Source organism: Phalacrocorax carbo, chromosome 6 (assembly GCF_963921805.1).
Source record: "Phalacrocorax carbo chromosome 6, bPhaCar2.1, whole genome shotgun sequence".
Classification (NCBI taxonomy): Eukaryota; Metazoa; Chordata; class Aves; order Suliformes; family Phalacrocoracidae; genus Phalacrocorax; species Phalacrocorax carbo.
In genome coordinates this window covers 3,014,667-3,041,650 of record NC_087518.1, presented here as the reverse complement: position 1 = coordinate 3,041,650, position 26,984 = coordinate 3,014,667, and the positions used below count along the sequence as shown (strand labels likewise).

The 26,984-nt window shown below is 41.8% G+C and overlaps 1 protein-coding gene across 2 annotated transcripts; it reads right to left on the bottom strand.

Annotated features, from left to right (window-relative positions):
- Positions 1 to 26,556, bottom strand: CRBN (cereblon). 2 transcript variants are annotated; one of them, XM_064453431.1, is made up of 11 exons: positions 26,422 to 26,556; positions 22,830 to 22,942; positions 22,462 to 22,664; positions 21,184 to 21,333; positions 17,302 to 17,464; positions 12,318 to 12,380; positions 11,530 to 11,614; positions 9,807 to 9,922; positions 6,719 to 6,783; positions 5,065 to 5,196; positions 1 to 3,495 (listed from the first exon to the last, which is right to left on the bottom strand). In XM_064453431.1, the coding sequence occupies exons 1-11, from the start codon at positions 26,486 to 26,488 to the stop codon at positions 3,312 to 3,314; spliced, it is 1,341 nt and encodes a 446-aa protein (XP_064309501.1). In that variant the 5' UTR covers positions 26,489 to 26,556; the 3' UTR covers positions 1 to 3,311. The 2 variants fall into 2 exon arrangements, with proteins under 2 accessions (XP_064309501.1, XP_064309503.1); XM_064453433.1 differs by having other exon boundaries at positions 22,830 to 22,939; positions 26,422 to 26,553.
- Positions 26,557 to 26,984: the final 428 nt, after the last annotated feature.

The following is a 26,984-nucleotide window of genomic DNA, read 5'->3' as shown; positions in this document are numbered from 1 at the left end:
TTTTGAAACAAACTGGATTTTATTCTTTGCAAATGTTTGCAAGCAACGAGGTTTTTCTGAAAAGTTGTCTCAAAAGACAGACAGAGGAAGAGTTAAAGCGGAGACCGTGCTACCCTTTCCGCGGCTTTTACAAAGCAATTTAACAAAGGTGAAAAAACAGTGAGAAGAAAATGAATTGCAGCACATACAAAAATAGCATTATTAAAAAACAAACGGTAGAGTATTTCTACGTATTTTAGGCCAAGTGTGCAGTGTCCTATGTGATTCTACCCATTCATCAAAACTAAACTAAAATATACGAAAAGTAGCAATATTACAGGCTCCGATTGTACGACGTCTTTACGCTATTGCAACGAGAGCTTCAGAACGAGCGGTTCTACGCTACCCGTACCCCAGCCCAGCCGAGCCCCGCTGCCGCGCAGGGCGGGCCCTCCTCTGCCCCATGAGCCGCCTGTTCGTCCCTCCTCCCTCCGCCGGACTGGCGCGGCTGCGCAGCCAGGGCACCGACCCTGCCGCTGCCCGGGTCCTAGATGTCCCTAAGGACAGAGGTTACCGTGGGAGAGAAGAACGATCCCTTCTGGCAGCAGCCAGCAAGTCAACAGTGTTAATTCACGTGTGAAGCCACGTGCCAACCAACGGATGTAGTAAATACGGGAAATGATCATAAAACGGGATTTCCTTTACACTTAGCTCTCAAAAGGACGATGACCTTATTTGTCCGTAATAATTTTCCACCGTCCCCACCTAGTAGTTTTCTCTCCAAAAAGGAGGGAAGAAGCTTAGAAAACATTAACCAAGGTACAGGACCATCCCCGACCCCACGTCCACCCCATAAGTCACGTGCTGTACGTTTCGAGCATTCTCACACGCGTAGCGCCGTAAGGGCCAGCTCCACCGCGGCAGGATTCGTCGTCTTCGGGCCAACCTGAACCACGCTTTTTTCAACCCGGAAAGCGTCACAAACTTTGACATGGCGAACGTTACACAGGGGGTTAGGCAGATGGAACGGCATCATCGACAATAAAATTAAATTAGCGCTAAATTTATTCCTGACTTTTCGCACTTGATTATATTAGTTTACATTTGACTATATATACACAATACCAAAAATATGCCTGTTTTGTATTCAAACATTGCCAACGAAATGCCGTTTTCAGTCGCGGCAATCCAAAAGACTCGGCCAAAAACCCAAAGAACTTCAGTTCAGCGATAGCCAAGAAAATCATTTTGAAAACCTCCCTCACCATACCCTCAGCGAATACTTAAACTGAATGGCAGCAGAAGGTGCTTTAAAGCACCCTCCACTTCTTGCCACCAACAAGGCCCACTGAAGGTGATGGGAACAAGAGATACTAGGCATCTTGGAGGGAAAAAATAAACCAAGCCTGCAGCTAAGCCGCGTGCCTGCGTGCACGCGCGTGCATGCTGTGTGTACGCCTGCGTGTGCGCATGTGCGTGGCGTGAGGGGAAGCCGAGCGTGATTTCAGTGGTTATCCAAGTACAGAGGTTTCACAGTCTCGCCCTCACGCTAGTGCTTATCATTTCAGCCTTCTGAAAGCTTTTTACAGAAACGTAATCAAAATACAGAATGCTTTCCTGAAGAAGATGAGCCATCATTCACCCTCTATTTGTTCAGAGTTATATTCAAAGAAGTATTGCTTTTCACAGTCCGCTGGCAAGTCAGAGCACTGCACACAAAATTAAATACGGTATTAAAGATGCCAATGGAGAGAACAAACGTTATCACAGAAGCACAGAGGTAGAAGGCTTCAAGGAACTAAACCTGAGTTACACAATCATTAGTTTCTACATACCTAGCATGATCACCTATCCTGACAGCCTCTCAGCATCTAGCATCCTCTCCCATCGGGGTGCCTGCACTGCAGGAGGTACCACCCTCCCACTGAAATCAGCTGCTTGTCTTGCAGAGAGGCGACGCAGCCCTTCACCGAAGCAACCTGTCCACGCTACAGAGGTTTGATGTAGGGGCGTGACTGAGAGCGGGCAAGTAGTGGCTGACGTCTTAAATCTTAAGTAGTTTTGTGTCGTCACATTTAACAATGCGAGTTCTCAAAGATCTGCTATGAAGAAATAAAGAGTGAATGATAAAGCTTCAGAAGAAAAAAGTGTGTATGTACACATCCAAACCTTCGGTTTCCACCCGCAAAGTGCATTCTGAGGGGGGAAAAAAACCCCCAGTAAATCAGTGGCAAAGGCTGCCCCATTTTGGCACCTGATTTCTGTAGCACAGACAGCACTTCGGTTGTGTTTAGAAACTTTTGCTCTCTGTAGTGAAATTTTACTTTATGATATGAAAGTGTAAAAGAAAAAAAATTAAAGATATGTTGCCTCCCCCATGTCAAAATAACTACTACTGAAAAACCTCCATAGTTAGGGATCTTAGACAGTACTTCACAGAACCCCGGACACGTATGCTGGTAAACTAATCTTCACAGAATTGATTTTGAAAAGTAAATATAAGCACATCTGACAGTAAAGGACAGTGTATTTCACATATATTTTTGTATAAATAGTTTAAAATTTAAAGACTTCTAAAGTCAAAGATCCTAAATATATCAGACAACTTATCAGGACCGAATACTTCGCATGGGTGGCTTTCAAAGGGCATCTTGCAGCGCAGCTCTTCTCGCTGCAGGCAGCGGGCAGCTCCTGCCTCTGCCAGTTACAGCACTGCCACTGACGTGACCAACCCAGAACCAGTCCGAAGAGACACTTCGGGCTTGTACTCTTTGATGGTTATTCAGCAAATATCTGAGAAACAGCACGAGCATAAAATTTGAAGTATTCCACATCGTTAAGAAACAGGGATTCTCAGCAAAAACACTTTTAAGGATATTATGGAAAATACTCCACAGCAACTGGTACCTACCATCATACATATATTGCATAAATTATACTCTGCTGATCTGTAATTTCAGTTTCCCCTCACCTTCTTTCACTGCAAGTTGATAGCAGTGAACATCATCTGAAATTTTACAAGGAAGGAGAAAGTTCAGTCTCAAGCCTGTCCAGACAAATCAGACCAATTTCTTCGCGTCTTACGCCACCTCCTCTCCCCAGCTGTCATTTTAAGGATCCAACCTTCAGTTCTCAGCGTGTCTGAAACAACAGTAATGTGGAAACACACCAAACCCAAACGCAGTGAGCCTGCTTGCTTGGTTGGTTGGGTTTTGGCGTGGGTGTGGGTTCTTGGGTGGTTTTTAAGTTTAAGTAAGCATCAGAAGCAGAACTGAGCAGATGCATTTAAGAGACAGACTACCGCCTGTTCATCTCCAGAGCAGGTTACCAGGCTACAGGCAGAGTAACGGTGATCTATCGTGGCCTGAGTCTTCCTCTGTTTCTGGAATCCGAGGCAGGAGAGCAGAGCGTGTCAATCCCCAGAATTTCTGAGGTGACATATCCTTTTTGGTTGCTGTGAATTTCCATCCCATATGGTTCGCACAGATTCTGCACTGGGCTATAGTCCAGGCGTACCTACCGAAAATGGAAAAAAGAAAGGAAAAAAAGAAAGGTTGATGCTAACATCTAAGGAAAAGATATCTTAAAGATACTGGAACACAACTCACTCTCGGGTAAGGGAGGAGCTCTAGTCTCAAGCTAGATATTCAGAGAACCTTCGGGAATTAAGGTGCTCAGCTGCCACCCAGAAACCCCGCAGAACTTAACGAAAAGTAAAACAATCATCATTCAAGTAGAGAAAGCAACTAAAGCATTTTACTAGCACATTTCGACAGGACTGTATGCCTTAAAGAAGGGTCAGAAAATGGTTCTCAGAGAGTAAGTTACTTCATGGAAATAAAAGTGATTTTTGCACTGCTCCTAGACTGACAGGAGTTGTACGTCCCAGAGCAACAGAGCTTTACTTGAACGGCTTTAAAACGCAGAGTATGAATATTTCAGAATCCTCATAGAAAAGAAGAGCTGAGAAAACACATAAGGATGAGAAAAAATAACTCTAGGTATTACAAGCCACAAGTTTTTTTCCAGGAGTCTTTTTTGAAGAGTTCACTTCTTATGACAGATAGGCCACACGCCCTCCGAGTCGTTACGCAGTGCTACGTGATAATCCAGAAAACCCACGATCAGCACGAGGAAACAGAGGAGCGAATGTGTACATGCATTAGGCGAGAACCCTGGACTGGCTACGGACACAGCAACGCATGATGTTATGCTGCTTCGGAAGAGGATGCGATAGGGATCGTCCTTCTGTCCCTCTGGCTAACACTGGCACAGAAAGGACCACACGGAAAAGTGATCTGGTAAAACTGTATTTAAAGAATATTTTTGTGAAGCTATAAAGAATATTTTTATGAAACTAAAATTCAAATATAGTGTGATATTTGAGCTATTTTCAAGAGTTAAATATCCAAAGTTTTGAATGAGCACCTGAGGCATGCTTGTCTAGCTGAAAGCCATTAAATTTAAGCTACCAGAGCAGGGTCACATTTTGATCCAAGACCCTTTGTTATTAGGTAGACTTTTAGATCTTGACAGTTAATTACGCCACTCCTAGAGATAATTATTATTATCTAATAATAATTACAAAAGTAAAATCTCCAAAGGTAATCGGATTAATATAGTTAGTGATTCTTAAATTAATGTAACATTTATTCAGGTTTTATATCTAAAATATTATCTCAGTAGAATAAGTGCATTAATATATTATGTTTTCCATTTGCAATTTATTTACTTTAAGATCAAAGACAGCTGAATTATGGAAACAGTAATTATTATTTTAGTTGTGGCTTATACAAAGCTCTACACAAAGAAGCTCCCAGCCAATCAGTGTCCTGTTATAGCTCAGATGCTAGACTACGTTTTAAAATCTTAATATATCCATATACTTAAATTCCAGAGAAATTCTGAATTTTCCATTTTATTCTGTATTTTGAAGAAGTCTAAATTTACTTCGCTATTTTTTGTAATAGCAAAACGACAGCATGTGTTTCAAGAATTACAAATTTACCATTCCACCATCCCAGGAATACATTTACAACCAAATTTCTCTCATTTACCGATAAAATGTCTTTTAACTATTCTTACCCAGGAAACCAGCTGTGCTCTGTCGATGGCCGTCCACTGAGATTCAAGTTGCAAGCTTTATATACAGTAAGGGTTTCATGGATGTAACCGTGAGGGTTCACATACGCTGCCATGGGTCCACATAAGGATAAACTACAACAGACAATTAATTTTGTCAGGTCCAAGGAAGAAACAAAAAACAAAGGCGGTCGAATGTAAACAGAGGAAAAACCGCCAACCATGCTTACAACTATTTTCCGTGGCAAAAGAACTACTTCAGGCTGTAGAAAAAAAAGGTACCTTCAATTATATTATTAAAAATGAAAGAAAACAGATACTAATGTAAAATATCATTGGTCAAATTTTCTTAGAATTACAGAAATGTAAGCGTCCAGTGTTATGAATCAGATGCATTCACCACCGACACAAATGATTCCTGTTACCTATTTATTAAGCCCCTACTTCAGAAGTTATTTTAAAAGATACTGTCAGAAGTAAGGATTAAAACATTCTTGTGTTCAGAGGAAGCTCGCCCAGCTGTTTGTTGAGGGGGACAAGTTACTTAGAGGATAGTTGACAGGATGTTACGGGATCTACCTCATTGAAGGCAGTTGTTAATCCTTCCCTCAAAAACCTACAGCTCAGTATAAAGAAAAAGTTTTTGTACAATAGACCCATAATTTATTTTACTTGCTGCTTTTGAATAGCAACTTCCAATAAAGCCAGGTAACACCCGTATTGCTACTCTTAAATCTAAGTTTAAAAGAAAGCAAAAACGTTCATTCATTACACTAGCTTCTCATCGTTCTTCTCTCACATCGTATCGACAGAGCAGGAATTGTGGTTTCTGGAAACCATCATTTGATTAGGAGATAAGGAATGGCTTTTAATTACCACGTCAGCTTCTCATCACACTGATAAAGGAAGACCGGGGGGCAGTCTGGCTTTGTTAAACCAAGACGTCTTCTAACCTTCGCCTTACGTGATGGACAGGTATTAGCTAATCAAGATTAAAATAGTGACGAGACTGCCAGGAGCAGCGACTATCTGGAAAATGTATAGTCTTGTCACTGTTGAACGTGGAAGATATTGTATAGGTCAAATATCTAATGGGAATATGCTGTCTACTGAAGTTATTAGGATTAAACCCTATATTCTTAAAATAAAAAAGGTATCACAACACTTAATGACATAAACAGGCAACTTCCTTACATGACAACACCTGGGGAGCCTATCTATACAACTCCCTTAGTGCGTTCTAATCTGCCATTGAAGGTGGGATGAAGTGCTGAGAGAGAATTTTTTTGTCCTTTTATTTCTGAATAAAGTTCACGAGAACCCGAATTTTATATGTAACAAGTTTGTATTTCAAAACTCGCCGCAGAGTGCGTAGCTCTCTGGTGGCAAGGTGCTGGACTAGGTGACAGAACGCGGCCTTTCACGCTAACTTCTGTTACAATATACACGGCGATGTTCAGATTTACTAACTTTTTATTAAAAAAGCTCAGATAACCTGCTTTTGCTTTATAAAGAAAATTCCCTATAAATATTTACTTAAATTTTATTAGAGTTATGGAAAACACAGCAGTTATAAGGCACAACCCAGCTTAACCTGTTTTGCTGTGCCAATGTTTCCAATCAAGAACCTCCCAAAGATTAAGAGCAATAAACTCACCTGAATATTTCATTCTTGGTAGTTATTTCTGTATCTTGGCATTGCTTACAACAGAGAGATGTACACTTGAAAAGAAAAACAGAGAGGGTAATTTCATTCACGTCCAGACGCTTGTCAGCACAGCGACAAACAATAGAAGTGTCTCTCCCCTTCCCTCAGAATAGGCTTTGTAACGATTCTTTTATCTATTTGGGCAGCGGTCACTTGTGTTTTCTCTTTCTAGCATAGGACAAAAAAACCCATGTCTTGTATTTATGCTAAACATTATCTAAAAGACGAAACATTTCTATGTACTTTTTTCCTCCCACAAAAAATCCACACACAGAAGAGAATCTGACTACACAAAGGGAATAAATGAGTCCACCTTCTGAGGTCTTTAAAAGCTAATTCAGAAAAAAATCCCCTTTGTCTTCTACGATATAACACAGAAGAGGTGGATGAGCACAAATGCAATCAGTAAGTTTTTCCAAAATTTGAGAATACTGTAGATCAGTGGTTTCAATTTCCTCACGAAAAATACGTAAGATGTATTGATCTTTCTCTCAAAGACTATAACAGATTAATCTATCTTCTACAATTTCTAGAAAGCAGAATGAAACAATCCATCACTGACATTGCCCAGAAGCTAAGCATTTAAATCAGCTTAGTAGAACACTACTATTAATTTTCAGGAGGTGCATTACTTCTGCCTCTTTTTCAGGGTAATGCATGTGAAATTACCCCAAAAATGATCCACTCCATTTTGGCACAGGATGCTGTGCCTAGGATCTTCACTTGGGCAAGTCCCCGCGTGAGTGTATTTCTTTTCAAAACTTTGAGTAAATCATAGCTTGTGCTTCTGAGGCTCCCTGAGCTCCAAGTCCTGCACTCCACGCACGTGATACCCCACAGGCTTATGTCACTCTTTACTCAATCCTTTCCTCTACTCAGATGCTCTGGGGTTGTTGCTGCGTTTCCACTTCCTCCAGCACCTTTCTTGCAGGTGACACTGGTTCTGCCCCATGCTTTCAACACAATGTCTACTGATCTTGGAGACCGAGGGAGGAAAATTGTTCTACTATACAGACACTAGCTATAACACCACTCCACTTCCCTTCTTAAAGCTTACTCCTACCAGGGACCTTTAACGCCTACTGTCACTCACCCTATCAAACCACCCTTAATCTAATGCTCATATATACCTCTCAGAATCCAATTTAGACAGCTACTTAACTCCATCCCTCCATTTCCAAACCTATCTAATTACTACAATTAGCACTCAAGTGGAATTCACAGAAGTGTTATAACTGTAAGTGACGTACGTGCCTTTAAAAACAAGCACAGAAACGGTTAACTGGCTTTAATAACAGGAAGAGCTATGAGAAGTACAATACAATTCACTGATATCAAAGACAAAAGAAAATGGATCAGGTCCTACAGTCAGTTATATTACCAGAAATTCCATTCTGGACAATGAAACACGTTACTTCTCAAGTAAACCAACATGTACGCCATGTCGGCAGAGCACCCCTTCTCATTGAAGAGCCCTGGCTTAAAAAGAGTAGATTTGCCCAAAATAAAGGTTGCTAAAAAATTGTAAAAACCCATAAAGCCCTTACCGTTCCTACACTAACACAGAACAGTTAAACATATTTACAGAATAAAATGCCACATGTTGATGAAGAAAACACCTTTTTGGTGTAGGCTAAAGATCAACTTAGCCTTATATTTTATGAGGGTAACTTGAGTCCTCTTATCTCTTTGGGATTTATAGAAAATATACAATGTACTGAACGTGAACAGTTCTTAGTAGTACCTGAATATCAAAATATTTTCAGCGTTTCTGACTCAGGAAAGACAAAAGAAGTGTAATCTGACCACACAGCCTCACACAGAAACCTGTCCATTTTTGTCTCAGAATTTGGAAGGGATGTTTGCTGCCTCCTTTTCTCTGTACATTCCCTTTTAGGTTTTTGGTGCATGAACTTTGGGAAGAGGAACAGTATTCAAATGATGCTCTGTTTCTCCTTTGCCCAGAAACAGGCAGTACTTTTTAGGCAAACACACAAAATTTCCACTGCTCTATATCCAGTAGACAAACACAGTGACTGGCATGATGTTACGCTAATGCTCGAGACAGCACTTCTGTATCCCCGGCAAGCTTACAACCAGCAAGGGGAGGGTCAATCTGGCTGTATATAGCTGTTCTTTGTGATATGAATGTATTAACAGCATATTAATTTGTCTCTCCATTCAAGAATTGAATAGTAACTATGCCAGCTACCACTATCAAACACATTAACAAGTCTACTATTAAAACTTGTGTTTATACCAATGGCTCTTTTCAGCATTTTCTGTTTGGAAAGCGAACAGCAATCTGAACTCCCGCTGGAGATGTTGCAAGTGCTGTTCCTAAAACAGCTGGATACAACCTGAGGTTGACTGATGCAACTGGGGTTGCGGTATCAGTTAGATAATATTACTCATAGTAGATATTATTATTAAGAAAGTATATATTATTATAAAGAAAAGTAGTATGTAAAAATAAAATAATGTCCTACATTTAGAGCATTACATGGCCATGGCAATGGAAAAGAGGGAAGGGAAGACAAGTTTCTGAACATCCTAGAAGTGTATTGCCTAACAAGTCAATACATGTCTTGCAAAAACCCTTTCAGTCCAACACTTAGATTTATACTCAATACGACAAAGATTTATCTTTTGTTACAAAATCCACAAGTTTTCATGGCACAAAGCTGCTTGATTACAGTGTATTATACCGTTAATATGGGGTTATGATGTTCCTAAAGATGGTTACGAGCAACACTGGACTTCTAGCACCATCTCTTGGCCAAAAAAGTGCTGTGAGGCATTGAAATACGATTTCTAACAAAAGCAAATGTCGTACGTTTCTTGCTTCCTGCCAAACAAAGTCTATTACTGAGAGAGTGCATTTTCTTTCCTGAGCAAACTTTTAAACAGGAAGGAAGAAATAAAAGCACACCCAAATTCACCCTCTAGAAGTTTTATTTGGAAATTTATGGATTGTAACAGTCACTCCTATTTTTTGTAAGAACAATTTAATGACAAGTAAAGAAAAAATACTCACTTTGTTCATAATATCTAACTCACAGCGGAGTCGCTGAACAGCACTACCTATTTCAAGCAATTGTATACGTAATGCATCATCAATGGGCAGGCAAGCAGCGACTCTGTAAGAAAAATCTAGAAATGAGAAAGTACCAGGCCTGTTAGAATCTTGGAGAGGACATAGAACCTGCTACTTCTACTCAGTTACAGAGTGCTAAAACTTAGGCTTATAACAGACTTTTAGAGGTCATCCTGGTACATCCTTCTGCCCTGAGGCTGGATCATGTACACGCGTTTGTCTAATCCAGACCTAAAGATCACCAATGCTAGTAAGGTAATGTATTCTAAAACGAGAACAGATCCCTGGAGAACATCGTCTGATACAGATTTCCACTTCAACAGTGAATTACTGAGCTTTCCAACCACTGGTGGTTATCTTTATGTTTGTACTTCCCCCCCGCCCCCTCCAAAAGACAGACATGCTGTTAAGAGAGAAGGAAAAATTTAAGAAAAAAAGCCCAAACATACACCTCCTCATAAATTACAACCAAGTTATATTACTCACGTTAGTACTAAGAAAGTATTCTTTACTGTTATATCGTGAGAAGGAAAAAAAAAAAACATATTCTGCATACGCTCCCTTCTGAAGGTTTTGGAGGGTTTTTTCCCCCACATTTGAATGCAGACCAAAATTAGGTTAAAAATATTCAGTCAAGACGACAGACTTTTATAAAAAAAGTTTCAATATGTTAGTAAATTCTTGGGCAGCAACTTCAATCAGGTGTTAAGAGGCAAACACAAAAGGCAGAATGACTTTACTACAATCATTCTTTAATTTAGCTAACAAAAACCTCAGTAAGCTGGACATCACCCCATTCCTCACAGCCTGTGCAAGAACTGAAAAGCTGAAAATTTAAGTCAGCAAAGTATAAAGTATCAGTGTGCTGTGAATCGTGAGAAAAGAAGTGCCAAAAAAATACTAGATTTTGTTTGTTTTCAGATTATGTCATATGCTTCCCATATACGGTGCCCTAAGCAGCACTGTGGGCAGAGCAGACGGGAAGTACCTGCAACCACTACTTCAGGCAAATCAGAAACGAGCGCTCCATGTACATCAAAAGTACTGAGCCCACTGGTGCTGAACTGACTTTAATTGAAGGCTGCAGTTTGAATTTCCCCCTTACTAGGCGTTTGAGAGTCTACACAGGAAAGGATGTTTTTCCCCTTAGAAAGGCTTCAACTGAAATTTCCATCTTCTTAGAGCCTAGAGGCCTGCAGGAGAAGAGAATTCTTCACTGGGGCATAACCCCCAATGCCGGCTAAGGCATGAAATCTCATACCAACAGTTTTGCAATTAGGTTACTGGCGCTATTTTCCCCTCATGTCTGGTAAGAGGTTACAAGAAGAAAGAAAAAACAGATTATAACACTTAGTCTTACATAAAGCTAGTTTTAAAAATCTGGTATGCTTTTGGCTCTTGTTTTCTTATGGAACGCTTAGATCCCATTCCTCCCGCCATGGAGCACAATGGAGTTCTATTTCTTTAATTCACATGTTTCCGCATGGTTGGAGGATGTTTACCTCTTTGACAGAAGGATGGTAAAGCTTTGGAAGTCAATCACTCAAATTTATTGGAAACTGGAAGTGAGGGATGGACTGCCAATAAAAGGTAATTATCTAAGTTCTGTTTTCTTAGGAAAGTTTAAAAAAAAAAGCCTGAGTTCACAGGCTAAACATCATACCTATTGGGTTTGTTGGAAGAGATTCATCTTTAAGATTTTCATCCCATTCATGTAGCTGCCTCTTGACTCTTTCCATCAAGGTTTCCTTTTGTTAGAAGAAAAGCCTAATTTAAATACATAGGTATTTCTGTTTTCTTAGGAAAAAAAGGAAGCAAAATGTAGAGTAAGCTATTTTCCCTAAGTGGACATTAGCTTTTAAGCCTTACAATAATTACAGACTCAGTCTGTGTCTACATTCTTTAAACTACGAGCAAAACAGGTTGGGAAATGGGCCAAAATGAACCAGTGGCCCGTGGTGGTTATAAGTCTCATTTAAGATAAGGAGACAACTGTTAAAATTCTAGAAGTGTGCTAGTGAGATGAAGGCCAGCCTCCTCCCTACTTCCGCCTCTCTTACACGAACTACTTTATGTACTAATATACGTATACATCTGTATATAAAGAAACACGTACATTTCAAAGAGTAAACCAACTCCAACAGGAAAGACAGACCCAAGACTATCCTAACACTATCCTGGTGGTTAGGACATGCACCTGGAGCACGAGGGACGCAGGATGGAGTTTTTGCTCTGAGACAACACAGCAGAAACCTGAGCCTCTGTTATCCACCCAGGACACGTGCCCTACCACGAAGGAACAGCTGTACAGCAGGGGAAGCCCTTCCTGCTCTTTTCACAGTAAGCTGAAAATCATATACTTCTTTAAAACATAACTCATGAGCAAAATAAATTTAAGCCTTTACATTATCTAATAATTCGATTACTTGGAAATACACAGGGTGAACTTACAGCGTCGTATAGAGAGTAGAGCCAGGGAGGCCAAGATGTCAGACTCGCACAGTGGAACTTCCTCTAAAACCAAAACCAAATATTTATTCTTTAATGTTAGCAGATTTTAGGGACAGTTCTTGTTCAAACAAATAAAACAGAAGAGATACCTGATTATTTAAAGATACAAGAATTTATCACCATCAGGACCAGTACTTCTATGTGAAGCTTCCAAACCACTTTTCAATAAGACTTCAGTACAAGACAGACAATATATGGATTTTCTAAAAAAAAACCCTGTCTCAGCATTAAAAGTATTTCTATAAGAAATTATGCCTTTCAAAAGAGCATTTATCTGAAATCTAGACAGTTAAAAAAATTTAAGTACTATTAGATAGTGCATCTGTTCCTTAGTCTCCAACAATTGTTGCTACTTCAGCAACCACAGCAAACCACTACATAAGGCAATTAAACTATTCCTATCAATTTGGTCAAATGCATAAATAAAATGAAAGAAGATTAATGGGCCATATCAGGTATTTTAAGCTAACATATATACATTCAAAGGGTATTCGATGATATTTTTAAAATGGAAAACTAATCTGTTAAAAACATAACCAGAAATACCAACACACAAGTTAGGAGCTCCAGAGGATGCTTTCTCACAGCAGAATGATTACTGATTAAGAAAACTTGGGTAGCCTTGATGTGTAATCATATATTGCTAGCCACTCTCATTCTGGTATCTATTTTTAATGGAAACCATATTTTCAGAAATGCTTTCTGAACATCAGTGCTTGTGCCAGCCTACTGAACATCTATTATACAACTTTATTATAACTTCCCAAACACAGTGAACAAAATATTGTACTATACCCATCTAACAACATCCTATGAAGAAAAACTCAGACCCAAACAGAGCACTGAGTAAGGAACAAGCAAGGAGGAGGAAAACAAAAATAGGAGGGGAAAACAACACACCAAAAAACAAAACCCTGAAGTTCTCATAACTGTTTTTTATCGAAGGGTATTCTTTCAAAATAAAAATGTTACTAATAGGAGTGGCCCATGCTAATGTATCATACTTTGCTGCGGACATGATTAATGCGCTTATTTAAATTGTGTACAAAAATATCCATATACCAATACAGAGCAGATATGGAGCAACAAAATACAAATGACCACCAATATCACCTCTAAAAAATTTTCCACCTGTGAATAGCCTGTGCGTATCCTGCAGACAAGAAAACCTAGCTTGTAACTGAATTCCTTAACCAAATTTCCAGCAGTGCAAGGTTATTTGCTTAACCAATTCTCTATAGTAACTTCAGGACACTTACATTTATAGATTTAGATAATAAAAATCTAAAAAGCAGTACACTATGTAACGACATTACTTTCCGAAAGAGGATCTCAAATTGTTCTATAAACACTTACAAATTTAATTTTCATGTTCTCTTTGAGGGCGACTACCCTTACATTACGAATAAGGGCGGAAACAGGCAACAGAGACTAGAGGTACAGGCTGTCACACTGGAAACAGTCACTATTCTACTGACATCGCTAGGGCGATGGAGGTCAACAGGACAACTCTGCTGTGGATCTGTATCTCAGTCCCCAAAACACGTGCACTGCATTTCAGCTATCATCAGATAGACTCAGTCTTGGAAAGGGATTTCTGCCCCAACCCCTGACTAGCTTACGGCTCTGGGCTTGCTAACTCATAGAGGAACTTGTTCAAGAACTCTGAGAATCAATAGCTTTTTGCTATTAATCATTTTTTTTTTTTTTGGCTAGAGTTCAAAACCATTGGAGAAAAAAATAAATCCAAACCGTAACTGCATCTGACAGTGATGAGAGTTACTAACATTCTATATTAATTTCTGAAGGTAGTTCCAAAGATCTCTACAGACACAGAAGACTTCAAGGTATCTTCCCTCTTGTTTGCCATTGACTGAAATGGTGGGTAAATAAGTCATTTTATTTTCATTTCACAAGTTTATTTTTTTTCCAGGAGCGTCAGGTTGCCCTGTTTCACCAGGTCCTCTCCTACTGACCTCAGTGCTAACTCTTGTTCCATTAACCTTACCATGCATATTTGTTCATTGTTAATGAGCGTTAGCCTCTGAAAAGCTTGCACTGTGCCTGAGAATGAGCTAGGTTTACACTTGAAAGGTTTTTGCTGGTATAACTATGCTAGTACGATACGCTAGCGTGGCGCTTTTTATGGGAAACATAATTTATTCCAGCAAAATTATCCTTTTGACAGCACATTTTATTTCAGACTCCTAAAGGAAAACGCTGTATACTGGTAAAAGTGCACATTCACTTGTATAAATGCATCTTTTAACACCTTTTAAACAGCCCAGCTGTCTCTGGCACAAATCACACCTTATTATTCTCCTGAGCAATGCAAAAGTTTGTAGCTCAGGCCTGGCATCAGCCACTTAGGACTCTTGAAAATTCTGCCCTGCAATCTCAGTGTGAATTCCCTCCTGATTCCAAGTACTGTCACAGCTGCAGTGCTGCAAAAATACTGTAAACAAGCAAGGACAGAATTTGTGCGGTGAAGCAAAATTAGGTTCTAGGAAAGTAGAATCTAATTCACTAATGACAATGCCAACATCTTCATAATGATTATTTCCTCTCTACTTCTAAAGAGGTGTAAGGTCTGCATACTTATTGAAAAATCTCTAGGAAATAAAATTGGTAAGATGATGGAACTGCTAATTCACCCACTTTGTATGTAAAAGCACCATATTCTGCTAATAACTACTATGTCAACATGTGCAGAGCACATGGAATTAGAGATTTCTATGAGCCTTTCTTATCTTGTCACTTTTAGGACCATAATAAAATTTAAGAAAGTTTCCAAATTCAGTTAGAAAAAAAAAAAGGGGGGGATTACATATAAACTATCCCAGAAGGTAAATCTGTTGAATGAATACCAATAAGCCAAAAAACAGATTTAGAAACACATGTGCAACTGGCCACAATAAATGGATTGTACAGAAATACTGTGATATGGGAAAGATAATGACTAAGTACCAAAGTCAACAGGAACTTTAGAGCTCAAAACCATAAATCACAGCCTAGTTGTTAGCCAACAATCACCTGTGTGAGAATATCTGACTGAGTTAAAAATACTGAGTCTGTCATTCTAATGCAGATTCACACCTTCTGTAAACAAGACACTGCAAGTACAGAAGTTAATCCTTTAACAGACGTAGGTTTTAAAGCAAAATTAACAAATGGAGTTGTGATTCCAAACTAAGAAACATAGAACGGTTTAGGTTAGAAGGGACCTTTAGAGGTCATCTAGTCCAACCCCCCTTCTGTGAGCAGGGACATCCCCAACTAGATCAGGTTGCTCAGAGCCCCGTCCAGCCTGACCTGGAACGTCTGTAGGGATGGGGCATCTACAGCCTCTCTGGGCAACCTGGGCCAGGGTTTCACCACCCTCACTGTAAAAAATTTCTTCCTTATATCCAGCATAAATCTACCCTCCTGTAGTTTAAAACCATTACCCCTGTCCTGTCACAGCAGGCCTTGCTAAGGAGGTTGTCCCCATCCTTCCTATAGTCCCCTTTAAGCACTGGGAGGCCGCAATAAGGTCTCCCCACAGCCTTCCCTTCCCCAGGCTGAACAACCCCAGCTCTCCCAGCCCGGCCTCGCAGCAGGGGGGCTCCAGCCCCCGGAGCATTTCTGTGCCCCCTCTGGCCCCGCTCCAACAGCCCCGTGTCTGTCCCGTGCTGAGGAGCCCCGAGCTGGAGGCGGCGCTGCAGGGGGGTCTCCCCAGAGCAGAGGGGCAGCACCCCCTCCCTCACCCTGCTGCCCACGCTGCTGGGGATGCCGCCCAGGGCATGGCTGGCTTCTGGGCTGCAAGCGCACATTGTTGGCTCATGCCCAGCTTTTCATCCCCCAGCACCCCCGAGTCCTTCTCTGCAGGGCTGCTCTCAGTCCCTCCATCCCCCAGCCCGTGCTGGTACCGGGGGTTGCCCTGACCCAGGGGCAGGACCTTGCACTTGGCCTTGTTGAGCCTCATAAGGTTCTCCCAGGCCCACCCCTCCAGCTTGTCCAGGTCTCTCTGGGTGACATCCCGTCCTTCTGGCATGTCAGCTGCCCCGCTCAGCTTGGTGTCATCTGCAAACTGGCCGAGGGGGCACTCGATCCCACTGTCTGTCATTGATGAAGACACTAAATAGCACTGGTCCCAGCACAGACCCCTGAGGGACACCCCTTGTCACTGGTCTCCATCTGGACATCGAGCCATTGACCACTGCCCTCAGGATGTGACCATCCAACCAATTCCATTGAATTGACTGTAACTGAATTCAATTCTATTGAAATTAAATTCCATTGAATTGTAATGTCTTCATCCATCTGAAAACATTACAGGTCTTCAGTTTCATCACTGAAATTTGGGAGTCACCTCTAAATCACCTCTGCTCTCTAAAGACCTCTTATACCTGAATCAAACCATCCCAGAGAAACAGTCACAAAAGCGTCTGTATTTCCAAAACCAAACCATTACGACAAGTGCAAGCACGAGCACTGGCACCATCAACACTGATGGCCAATATTTTTGTTGTCAAAGCAATGTCAGTACAAGTCAAGATGATGCTTTGACCTTCCTACAAATCAAATCCTATAAACTTACCGGTTTTTCCACCAACACTTCGTCATCTACAAGCTTTACCAACCCGTACCCTTTGAGGTGTTTTGATTATGTAAAAAAAAATAATTGTAATATGTGAATTATTATGTAACAATATTCATCTAATACTGTAATTAAAACCAAAAGAGAACTCATAATACAAAACATGTATTTCCCCATTGCTGGTGGCTGATAAACTATCACACAATATGTGACAAAAGCAGGAGGTTGGCATCTAGCATCCCAGTTGCACATCCTCCTCTGAAGACGAACAGAGGGAATTTTATATTGATTTTCAAAACACCATCAAAAATTTAAAGAAAACCACCAGCACAACTAGCTTCTAACCTTTTGATATTTCTGCCACCATTGATGTATAGCTCGGTCCTGCCACGCTCTAGGTCTTGAAGAAGGAAATATATGACATCGGCTGAGAGACTGCAGCTGTACTGCTGACATTGTTGAAGGCAGCACTCGCTCAGGAAGGATTTGTACTTTAGCTTGCTGGATTCTGAGAAAATAAAAAAAAAAAAAAAAGAGATGAGATACATACACATGTACAAGAGTTTAAAAAATGGATTTTACTGCTTATAAAAACATAGGCTTGTGTAATAGATCTAATCACTACAAAGTACAATAGAATTTAAGCACCAAGCCATTTCATCACATTTTAAAAGTTGTATTTATGTAAATCAAATTCCCTCAGGGAGCATATGGCATAGCTGTCGCAAACCAAACAGATACTATTCTGGAATGTAGATTATCTCATGCCCCTGGCTAAGTTATTAAAGCCACTGTGCTGACTGGACTTTGATCTACCTAACTTGAAGACACAAGCGATCTCTATTCTTCCTTTTCCTTTAAAAACGAGAATCAGTGGTTTTGCAAATGCTTTTTTGCACTGGTATACGGAACTCTACAAAGATCACTGCTTCAACTTTCCAGCAAAAGTTTCTTTGCTGGTTTCCCCCCTCCCCAGTTAGTTTCCTTTCCATGGGATACAACGGGCTGTCTTTGTATGTTAGAGCACTAGAGATCTGTTGGGATTGCGGTGAACAGAATTAAAGCCAGATTGGCAGTGGCAACACAGCAGAATATTCTACCATCTCAGCACTGTATTTTTAGACTTCTGTCTCCTCAGGTTACTTTTGGTATAAACTAATAGTCAGCTATTATATGTCAAACCTTCAGAAAGGATGTTCAGCTGAAATGCAGATCGCTATCTTCAAACCACAAAAGCTTATGTGCTTAGCCAGAGTTCAAAATCAGCAGAAGTAGGATACAGATTCTGATCGTCTTTTAATATTGTAGCATCAGCCAAGTCACCTATTCCACAAAGAGCTCAGCCACAGTTATGTGGCTACTAAAGATGCTGTCTAGCAGGAAGGACTACATTTTAACAGTATTATGCATCAGAAATCCTGAAATGTTAAGATGCGTGTCATTACAAATTTCCAGTTGTACTTACAGGGACAACATTGGAGATGAAAACATTCATTTTGCCAATAATTGGAGACCTCTGAAGTGTGCTGTCTTTCTTAACGTTCACTGCAGACACCCTCGTGTCAAGACACTTATAATTCTCACTAGCAACAGATGCTAAGCTAGAATATACTAACCCAGCTATCCTTGTCCCTCAGACAGCAACCCTGCCTATGAACCTCATGCCAGCAGCCATCACAGCTGGGTCATGAGGGTTCCCTAATAGCACCAGTATCAAGTTAGAAAGCCTGAGGAGGTTCACTGTACAAAACTGCAAATGTAAGCATACATGTAAGGTTTAGAAGACCTAACAGATTACCCTTGCAAGTAGCAAAATCAGTAAGAATTAATCAGCGCAACCACCAAATCAAGAGACACCTGTTTTTTGTTTTCTCCAAAGCAAAATTTTCAATATTTCTTACTGCTGATGGTTTGGAAGAGGTTCGCAAATGTACACTCAAATACTGACCACATTACTGAGACTCGAAGCATTCATCCGTGATCCTGCAAAAGTTTCTGCTGAGACAACTGACATATTCAGGTCAATCATCAGTCAATCTGATGATATCACGGCAAGCACTGATTCCGATCTTGCTTCCATGTGCGTAACATACAGACCCCTGTTTGTTTATGTTGGGCTCTGACCATTTTGCCCGTTGTTACTTGTGTGGGTTTACTCTGAAGAAATGCTGGGAAGTGTTTCTATGTTCAGAAAAGTGCCAGAATACTGAGACTGAGCAATGAGTCCAACCTAATTCAAGCGTTCTGAATCCCACACGCATCCCTACAGAATTCCCAAGCACGTGACTATCTGAAAGCAGAGTAACTCTATACAGTTCAAGTCATTCCAACAAATTTAGAGCTTGCCATGATGAGATGAATCTCGCCTCCCTTATTTCACACACTTAAAAACTCACACTTGGGAAACCTGTGAACGTGCTGTGTAAAAGTGATCTTTGCTAGTCAGCAGATATAAACCCATCATAATAAAATGTTCTAACAGTGCAACAAAATCACTATACATCGTAGCTGTCTTTGGAGCCATTGCTACTGTAGCTGTCCAAGTGCTGCCACCTTGTGTTCACACAATGGCTTTTCTAAGCTCTAAAATTCCGAATATGTTATCTGTAACCAAAAGTTACACAGTGATAAATGGCAAGTAGCACGCGTATTCATTTCTTCAGCTGCAGGTTGTAAAAGCGTAAGAAGATGCTGAACTCAGACTATTCGTAGGCCTCTTTCTAAAGCAATGCCACTCTACTGAACAACAGCAGAATACTGATTAGCTTTAGACCTACAGATTTGGAGTAAGATGCTACGTGCCTTGCAGAAGATTACAAAAACCTCTAGAAATGGTCTAAAAATTGTCACATGCTCACAGAATTTATGTCTGGAGCCTGTATCCCTGGACAATGACGTTGACAGAGGCTTATGATGCAATGCATGATGTCAAGAAGAACTTGAAAATGACAGAAGACAAACATACTCTTAAATAAATGTTGAGTGTCTCAAGTTGCTTTTATAAATGGACAAAGGTATTAATTACATAACACGATAAAACTCTCAGGAGCCTCTAAATACCACAGGTATCACATTGGAAGAGAAGAACAGCACTAGAACGTAGAAGAGAAGAGAATCCTCCTATCCAAGCTGATCTGAGTGTGTTTGACAAACACATGAAAAGAAGTGTCAACCAGTAACAGCAGAAGTTGCACTTCTCGATCAGTGAATTATCAGTGAACAGTCAGAAAGAAGAGGTAAGTCTTGCTGAAGGTAAGGAGGTACTAAACTGACAACGATTAAAATAATATGTAGTATTTGAGAAACTGAAAATGATGGGCTGCTCGCAGTTAGCAAAAATCAAGAACCTACTTTCAGATTCAAATATTTATCCGGAAATCTCAGTATGCTTTTATGTTTTACAATGGGAAAAATGAACAAGAGAAGCAACTTGTTTCTCCGTTATTACCAGACTCCCAGTCCTCCCCTCTTGTGGGCAGCTTCTCATGAAAACCACCACCCCTCTGGGCACAGTTACTGTCCTCTCCATATCTGAATCATGCAGCTGAGTCCTTCTGCACGCTGTTGAGGCTCAGTAGTTATAAGATCACTCAAAGTACAAAAAAGGACAAGCATATTTTTATTAGCTGTAGTGTCAGACCCTCGCCTGAAGCAGTTCAGAGCTGCAATTGCACATAAAGTGATGAAGTGGAACGCGTCCAGTGCAGACCATCTCTAGGTCTCCTTTCAGAAAATGAAAGTTACAGTTTTTCGAAGGAATGGAACCTAGTCCCTACCAGGGAGGCTTTCCACAAGACAACAGATGGCACAGACTTGATACTGTATCCTCTATTTTCACATCTGGTTTGAAACAGGGATGTGAGAGATTTTGAAATAAAGCCTTAGAACTTACAACGCAGGCGAATCAGCACCTTTTCCTGACTTAATTTTCAGAAGCAAAGTCATTCTGACAGATGTTTTCTCACACACATCAAAAATCAAACTACAGGTAGATATTCCTGAGATAATTTTATAGCAAAGTTATTAACAACTAAAGCAAGAGTCTTAGAACAGGAAATGTCAGAAGTCCTTAATAACCACAGAAGCTACTGATTAAGCGTTCAATTTAAGATCTACACTAATCAGCCAATTGTGTGACTGAAAGGGTAGATTCACCTGCAGTAAAATGTACATGTCTCGGTGAAACAAGATTCGCAGTATGTGAAATTAAATACATAATTATCTTACCCATCTGACTGGGTTCTTATTTCAAGCACCTTGAACCTCTGTCTTCCTATTGCTTTCACTTTGACCGTTTCAATTCCATATTCCTGCTCTTCTCTGTAGGCGTATATTTCTGCTGTTGTTCCAAAATGAGCTTCCCTTTCACGAACGTTACTGAAAGTGTCAGAATTAAAAAGGTTACCCACCTTCTAAACAGCACCGTTCATTCAGATTTCACAAGTTAGTCTACTGGTATTGACTGTACGTGATTAGTCTTATCAACAAAGTAAATTTGGTAAAATACCTTCAACTAACTGTAAACATTATTTTCCCACTTTAAAAGCAACTTCTCAAGTTTTTGTTTGGATAGTGGTTTTTGCCAGTTGGCCTTGTTTTATTTTAGGGTCTAGAGGTTAAATTCTGGGAATACAGGGATCACTGAAAGCACCAAAATTCTTTAGGCTGACTTTCTAAAAGTTACTGTTCCCACCTCCTACATACTTAAACCTTAATAAATTGGAGGAAGAGGGAGGAGCATTCCCCACTTCTTTTGGCACAGATTAGCTTTTTATCTTTTCTGCTTTTCTGTTACCTCCTGTCTCTCAACTCCATTGTGAAACATTTGTCTGTGTTTGTTCACAGAATCATTTAGGTCAGAAAGACCTTCAAGATCATCAACTCCAATCATTAACCAGCACTGTTAAACCATGTCTCTCAGCGCCCCATCTACATGCCTTTTAAATACCTCCAGGGCTGGCAACTCAACCACTGCCCTGGGCAACCTGTCCCAGGGCTCGACAACCCTTTTGGTGAAGAAGTTTCCCAGTATCCAATCTAAACCTCCCCTGGTGCAACTTGAGGCCACTTCCTCTTTTCCTATCACTTGTTACTGGGGACAAGAGAGTTAATTTATACACAAAACAAGCAAATACACCTTTACAACAATATAGTTCTCAGAACAAGACTCTGATTTTACATTGCAGAGATCAAGGCTGTGCCTTTAAGCAAGGTGGAGCAGTGCATTCAAACGGTTACTGAAATCAAGAGGATGCTCAAACAAGGGAAGCAGATTAACGCTTACTGTTTCTCTATACAAACACGTGATGCTGTCACGCAGCTACCCAATATGACATGAAAACGTTTTCATTAGGTATTGGAAGACAATTTTTGTCAGTTTCAAAGCACAACTTATGTTATTCACCACAGAACTGATGCAACCATCTGCTTTTGATTTAGTATCCCAAGAAACTGTGCTAAAAATACATGCTTTATACCATCAGTAAACCCACTCGTGTATTTTACCTGTATGCAAGAACAGCAAACGTTCTGTCTTTCTGAATTAAATTCCGCACCATGCTAACCTCCTGAGGGCTAAAAAGCTGGAGAGGTAACGTCTGTCCAGGAATCAACATCACCATCACGTGGGGCAACACGGGAATCACCTGACAGCTGTCATCATCGTGCACCGTCCTTCCATGAAACTCTTCCATATCAGAACCTAAATACTGAAAACAATAAGTAAGGAAGTGACAGTAGTATAAGAGGTTTTGGTGATTTACAAGGATAAAATAAAATTAGGTCTCTGACTTAAGGATATTATAATAGAATCACACAGAAACAATCAAAACCTCTTCAAGATGTAGTTAAAGGACAACATATAAAGAACGTACCACATGTGATGTTGGCAAACTGGTATCAAAATTAATGATGTTTGGCTTTTCAGCTTCTTTACTACCTTCATCTTCAACTTCCATTTCATTGTCATCCTCTTCCTCGCTCTCTGCTAATAAGCACATATAGAATATTGTGTAGGAATCAATCAGCAAAGACTGAGATACCGAGAAAAATGGGAGAATCACAGAAATGCATTCGATATTGCCAGGCTACAGCCCTTCACGGGAAGCAACTTCTGCATTTTTAAACTTGTGAAAAACAATTTTCTTGCTGTTACAGCAAAATCACCGTTCTCTAGAAAGGGTCAAAATCTGGTAATTTATTTTTGAAAGGCTAAAGAACAACTCTTCTTGGAAGAAAATAACAAATAAATTCTGTCAGCTCAGATTTTCACTACAGTATTATTTCCCTATCCCAATTCTAAATATCTTCTGCTCATACACCAGGATGCCAGATGATTTAATTTCTTGTAGGATGCCGAATACAGCATCTGAAGTAGCACAGACCTGGACAATACAACCGCACACATAAAGCAAGCGAGTTAAAAGTAATCTGAAGCTCTATATTCATCCAAAGACTCTTGCTGGTATTTTAGACAACTTCACTGCTGCCAGTGAAGTGCGTGTATACCAAACACACACACGCACACCCCAGCACAGGCACAAACCCAGCAAAGGCCACTATTAAGGAAGCAAATAGCATGACCCTGCAAAAGATTTCAGGTTCAAAAATAGTATTTAGAAATTACTACTTTCTTCCCAATCTCAGTTCCAGGTGTCAATTCTAAAATTATTTTCAGGCAAAAGGACAATTAAATTATCAGTGTATTTTAGTTTGGAAGCATATAAAAAGCATGTCTATCCGTATAAATATTTAGAAATAAATTAAATAAACACACCCATCTCTAAAATGCTGGTTTCACTGACTGTTCTGCGCATGACCATACAAACACCATCGTATACCATATCAATACCAAACACCATACCATTACCACGCCTGCAAATACTCACCCAAAACAAACGCAATGTAATTATCACACATTTGTAACTGTATTACTTGATCCTATTTCTTTTAACACAAACAGTATTTAAATGCCATGCTATATCTAAAATAGATGTTGTCATAAACTTTGCAGACCCGTCTGCAGGATTCTTACATCAATAGCTGCTGGGTAATGGATAATCCCAATGGTGCTGAAAAACATAATTTAGATCTTCAAAGCTATTACACTGCAAGATAGGCGGAAAAATATCTTTACAGTAGTCTATCTAGTTGCCTGCTTTTGAAACTAGTATCTTCTTAAAGAAATACTCCAGAGCCCAAAATTTAAAAGGTGGAAGAATTATCTTATCTGAAAGGTACTGTACGCAAATCTTACAAAAGACAGACACTCCAGAAGGAAGGAGTCTTCCTTCAGAAATGGGAGCACACCGCCCTTTCACTCACATCCTACTATTTCTGAGGGTGGGAGGACAACAGAACGATGAAGACGACATTATAAGCTGGTTTTTGAGAATCTTTTCTTTGCCTCTTTGGCCTTCAGAGGCATTTGTTAAATGTATTGTTTACAAAATGCTTAGTCAATGGTCTTCCTTCTGCTTCACATCACTTTTTTTTAATATTGGATAGTTTACAGACCATCTCTGTAGGAGGCACAGCACGACACGCTGATGTTACGGCTCCATCCTGTATTGTATTTATCTCAATAAGTGACCCAGCACAACAAGAAAAGAGGCCACAGATTCTCTTTGGTGGTTTGTGGTTTTTTGTGGGCTGGTTTTTTTTGTTGTTGTTCTTTTTTGTTTGGTTGTTTGGGATTTTTTTTTGTTGGTTGTTTTTTTAATTAATTACAGAACTTAAAGCAATAAGACACCATCTTCCTAATTACTTAGAAGTTATTCTATTTCTTTATGAAATTTCTCTTCCATTATATTCAGTTAGGAACCCTAGCCACGAATAATTGCAAAATGTTTAAGATGTACAAAACGGCCAGTATTTTGCCTAGCTTTACGGAGGGAAAGAATAGGAAGTTTTTCCTTGGTTCTGCGACAGCAGTAGGGGAGGGAAGCTGACTTAGTCAAAAACCATTTGCTGGTTTGCATGCACTCTCAAGTTGCATCAATCATTAGCAGTTTTTTAAGACCCTTTTAGAGGGAGGCCGTCTCACTTGTGTTTCTGAACACGAAAGGAATTAACAGCAGTGGATTAGAAAGAACTGTGCCCTGCAAACTTTTTCTGGTTCTTGCCAAAAACGCACGCTAGCTGCTGTGTGGTGGCAAAGGAACGATGACTCATTTTACTGCAGCAGCACCATGTGAATGTCGAAAACACCACCGTCTTCACTCTCCTCCTCGATCGCACTATAGGAACAGGAGACGGAAGGCAAAAGGAACCGCATCTTTTACATGCTTCACTAGACAAATTCCTTATTTTTTTTTTTTTATTGAGGATTAGAGAAATCTCCAATACGCAGAAACAAGGGAAAGGCAAGTGCCAAAGGCACCCTGCATGACAAGTCGTGCATTTTCTTCCTGGAAGCTTAGGGATTCCTGCATGCTCATCCTGGCCCACCAACACTAACAAACCTCCTCGGAACACCTTTGTGCAGAAATGAGGAAATACGAACCTCATTTTAAAAACACGGGAACGGGGTAGGAACTATTAAGGTTTTATTTCCTATATTATATAGGGAATATTTTCATATTATTTAAAATGCACAGGCATAAAATGCCCACAGAATTTCCTGCTATAGGAAATTACATCGGTTACTGGGTAGACTTACTGCCACGCTGTCCTTCGCATGATTATCCTGAAATAATGTTTTTTCCAGTTTAACACGAGCCGCTTCCAAAGCCACACGACCTGTCGGTTTGGGGGCACCGTGCGCTAAACCGGGAACACGCACGTTGTTACGCACCAGGCACCCCCGGGAGGAGCCGCGCTGGGGCGCGGGGATGGGCAGGCCGGGCTGTCCTACAAACTCCGGCACAAATCCCGCAGGATTCGGGACAGCGGGGGGAATCCCACGCCGCCCTCAAGTCCTGCGCACCTCTTGCTTCCCTGCTTATTAACGGCGTTAAGAAAACATTTAAAATGAGCGGCGCCTTTCGAAAACGACACGTTTTCCTCACTCTTTCTTTGGTTTTACAGAGGTCTGAATTTACAGAGAAGCGCCTGCGCTCCCCCGCTTTGGGGGCAGCCCCACGCCTGGACCCGCGCTGACCGAGCACCGCCGCCCCCACCGCGGCGCCACGGGCTCGGCCCGCCGGGCTGCAAGCGCCCAGCACCGCAGCCAGCCGCCGCAGCAAGGCCACGGCTCCGTCAGCCGCCGTTTGCGCCGCACCGCCCACCCCAAGGCCGCCCCAGCAGCGCCGCCCGGCTCCCCTCAGCGCCCCTTCCTCCCGCACGGCCCCGCTCCGCCTCCCCCCGCCCGGGGAGGGCGGCCCCCCGCTCCCCACACCGCCCCACGGAGCCCCACACCGCCCCACGGATCGCCCCTCACCCGCGGTCCCGCCCACGCACCGCGGCCGGGGTCCGGCGCCTCACCCCCGGCCCGGCCCGGCGCCTCCTCCCCGCCCCAGCCATTACCGGGCACCAGCTGTAGGTGGTTCCCCATGTTGTTACGGGGCTCGCCGCCTCCTTCCTCGGCGGCCATCGCTGTTTACCCGGAGAGGAGCCTGGGAAGCCGCCGGCGCAGGGCGGAGGAGGCCGGGGAGGAGGAGCCCGAGCCGCCGCCGCCAGAGCCAGCCCCGGAGGCGCGGCGGCCTCTAGCGGCGCCTCTCGTGGGGTCAGGGGCTGCGGGCGGGCCGGGGCCTGCCCGGCGGCTCGGGGGGAGCTTCGTGCCGTCCCATCCCGGCTCCCGATTTTGTACGGCGGGGCCGTACGGGATGTGCGGGATGGACCGGGCTGGCCCTCAGCGCCGCGCCGAGGCGCGGGCGGCGGCACCGCCTCCCCCGCGAAGGGACGGGCCCCCCGGCACCGCCGGGGCTCGGGGGTGGCAGGGGACAGCGGGGGAGGCCGCGCCTGGCCCTCGGGCCCCCCGGTGCCGCCTCTCCTCAGAGAAGCCGGCCATGGCTGACCCCCGCAGACCCGCCCGGGTGGCGGCCGCTGCCTCTCTCTAAACCGCCTCAGAGGCCTGAGCCCCGTCTCTG

What these genes read in the sequence shown, in the direction of transcription:
- CRBN (XM_064453431.1), bottom strand. Translation starts at nt 26,488, where the DNA reads ATGGCCGCCGAGGAAGGAGGCGGCGAGCCCCGTAACAACATGGGGAAC. An exon ending in CCACCTACAGCTGGTGCCCG is followed by an intron (nt 22,943 to 26,421) that starts GTAATGGCTGGG and finishes TGTGCTTATTAG; the next exon opens with CAGAGAGCGAGGAAGAGGAT. An exon ending in ACCAAGAATGAAATATTCAG is followed by an intron (nt 5,197 to 6,718) that starts GTGAGTTTATTG and finishes TGTCTGTTGTAG; the next exon opens with TTTATCCTTATGTGGACCCA.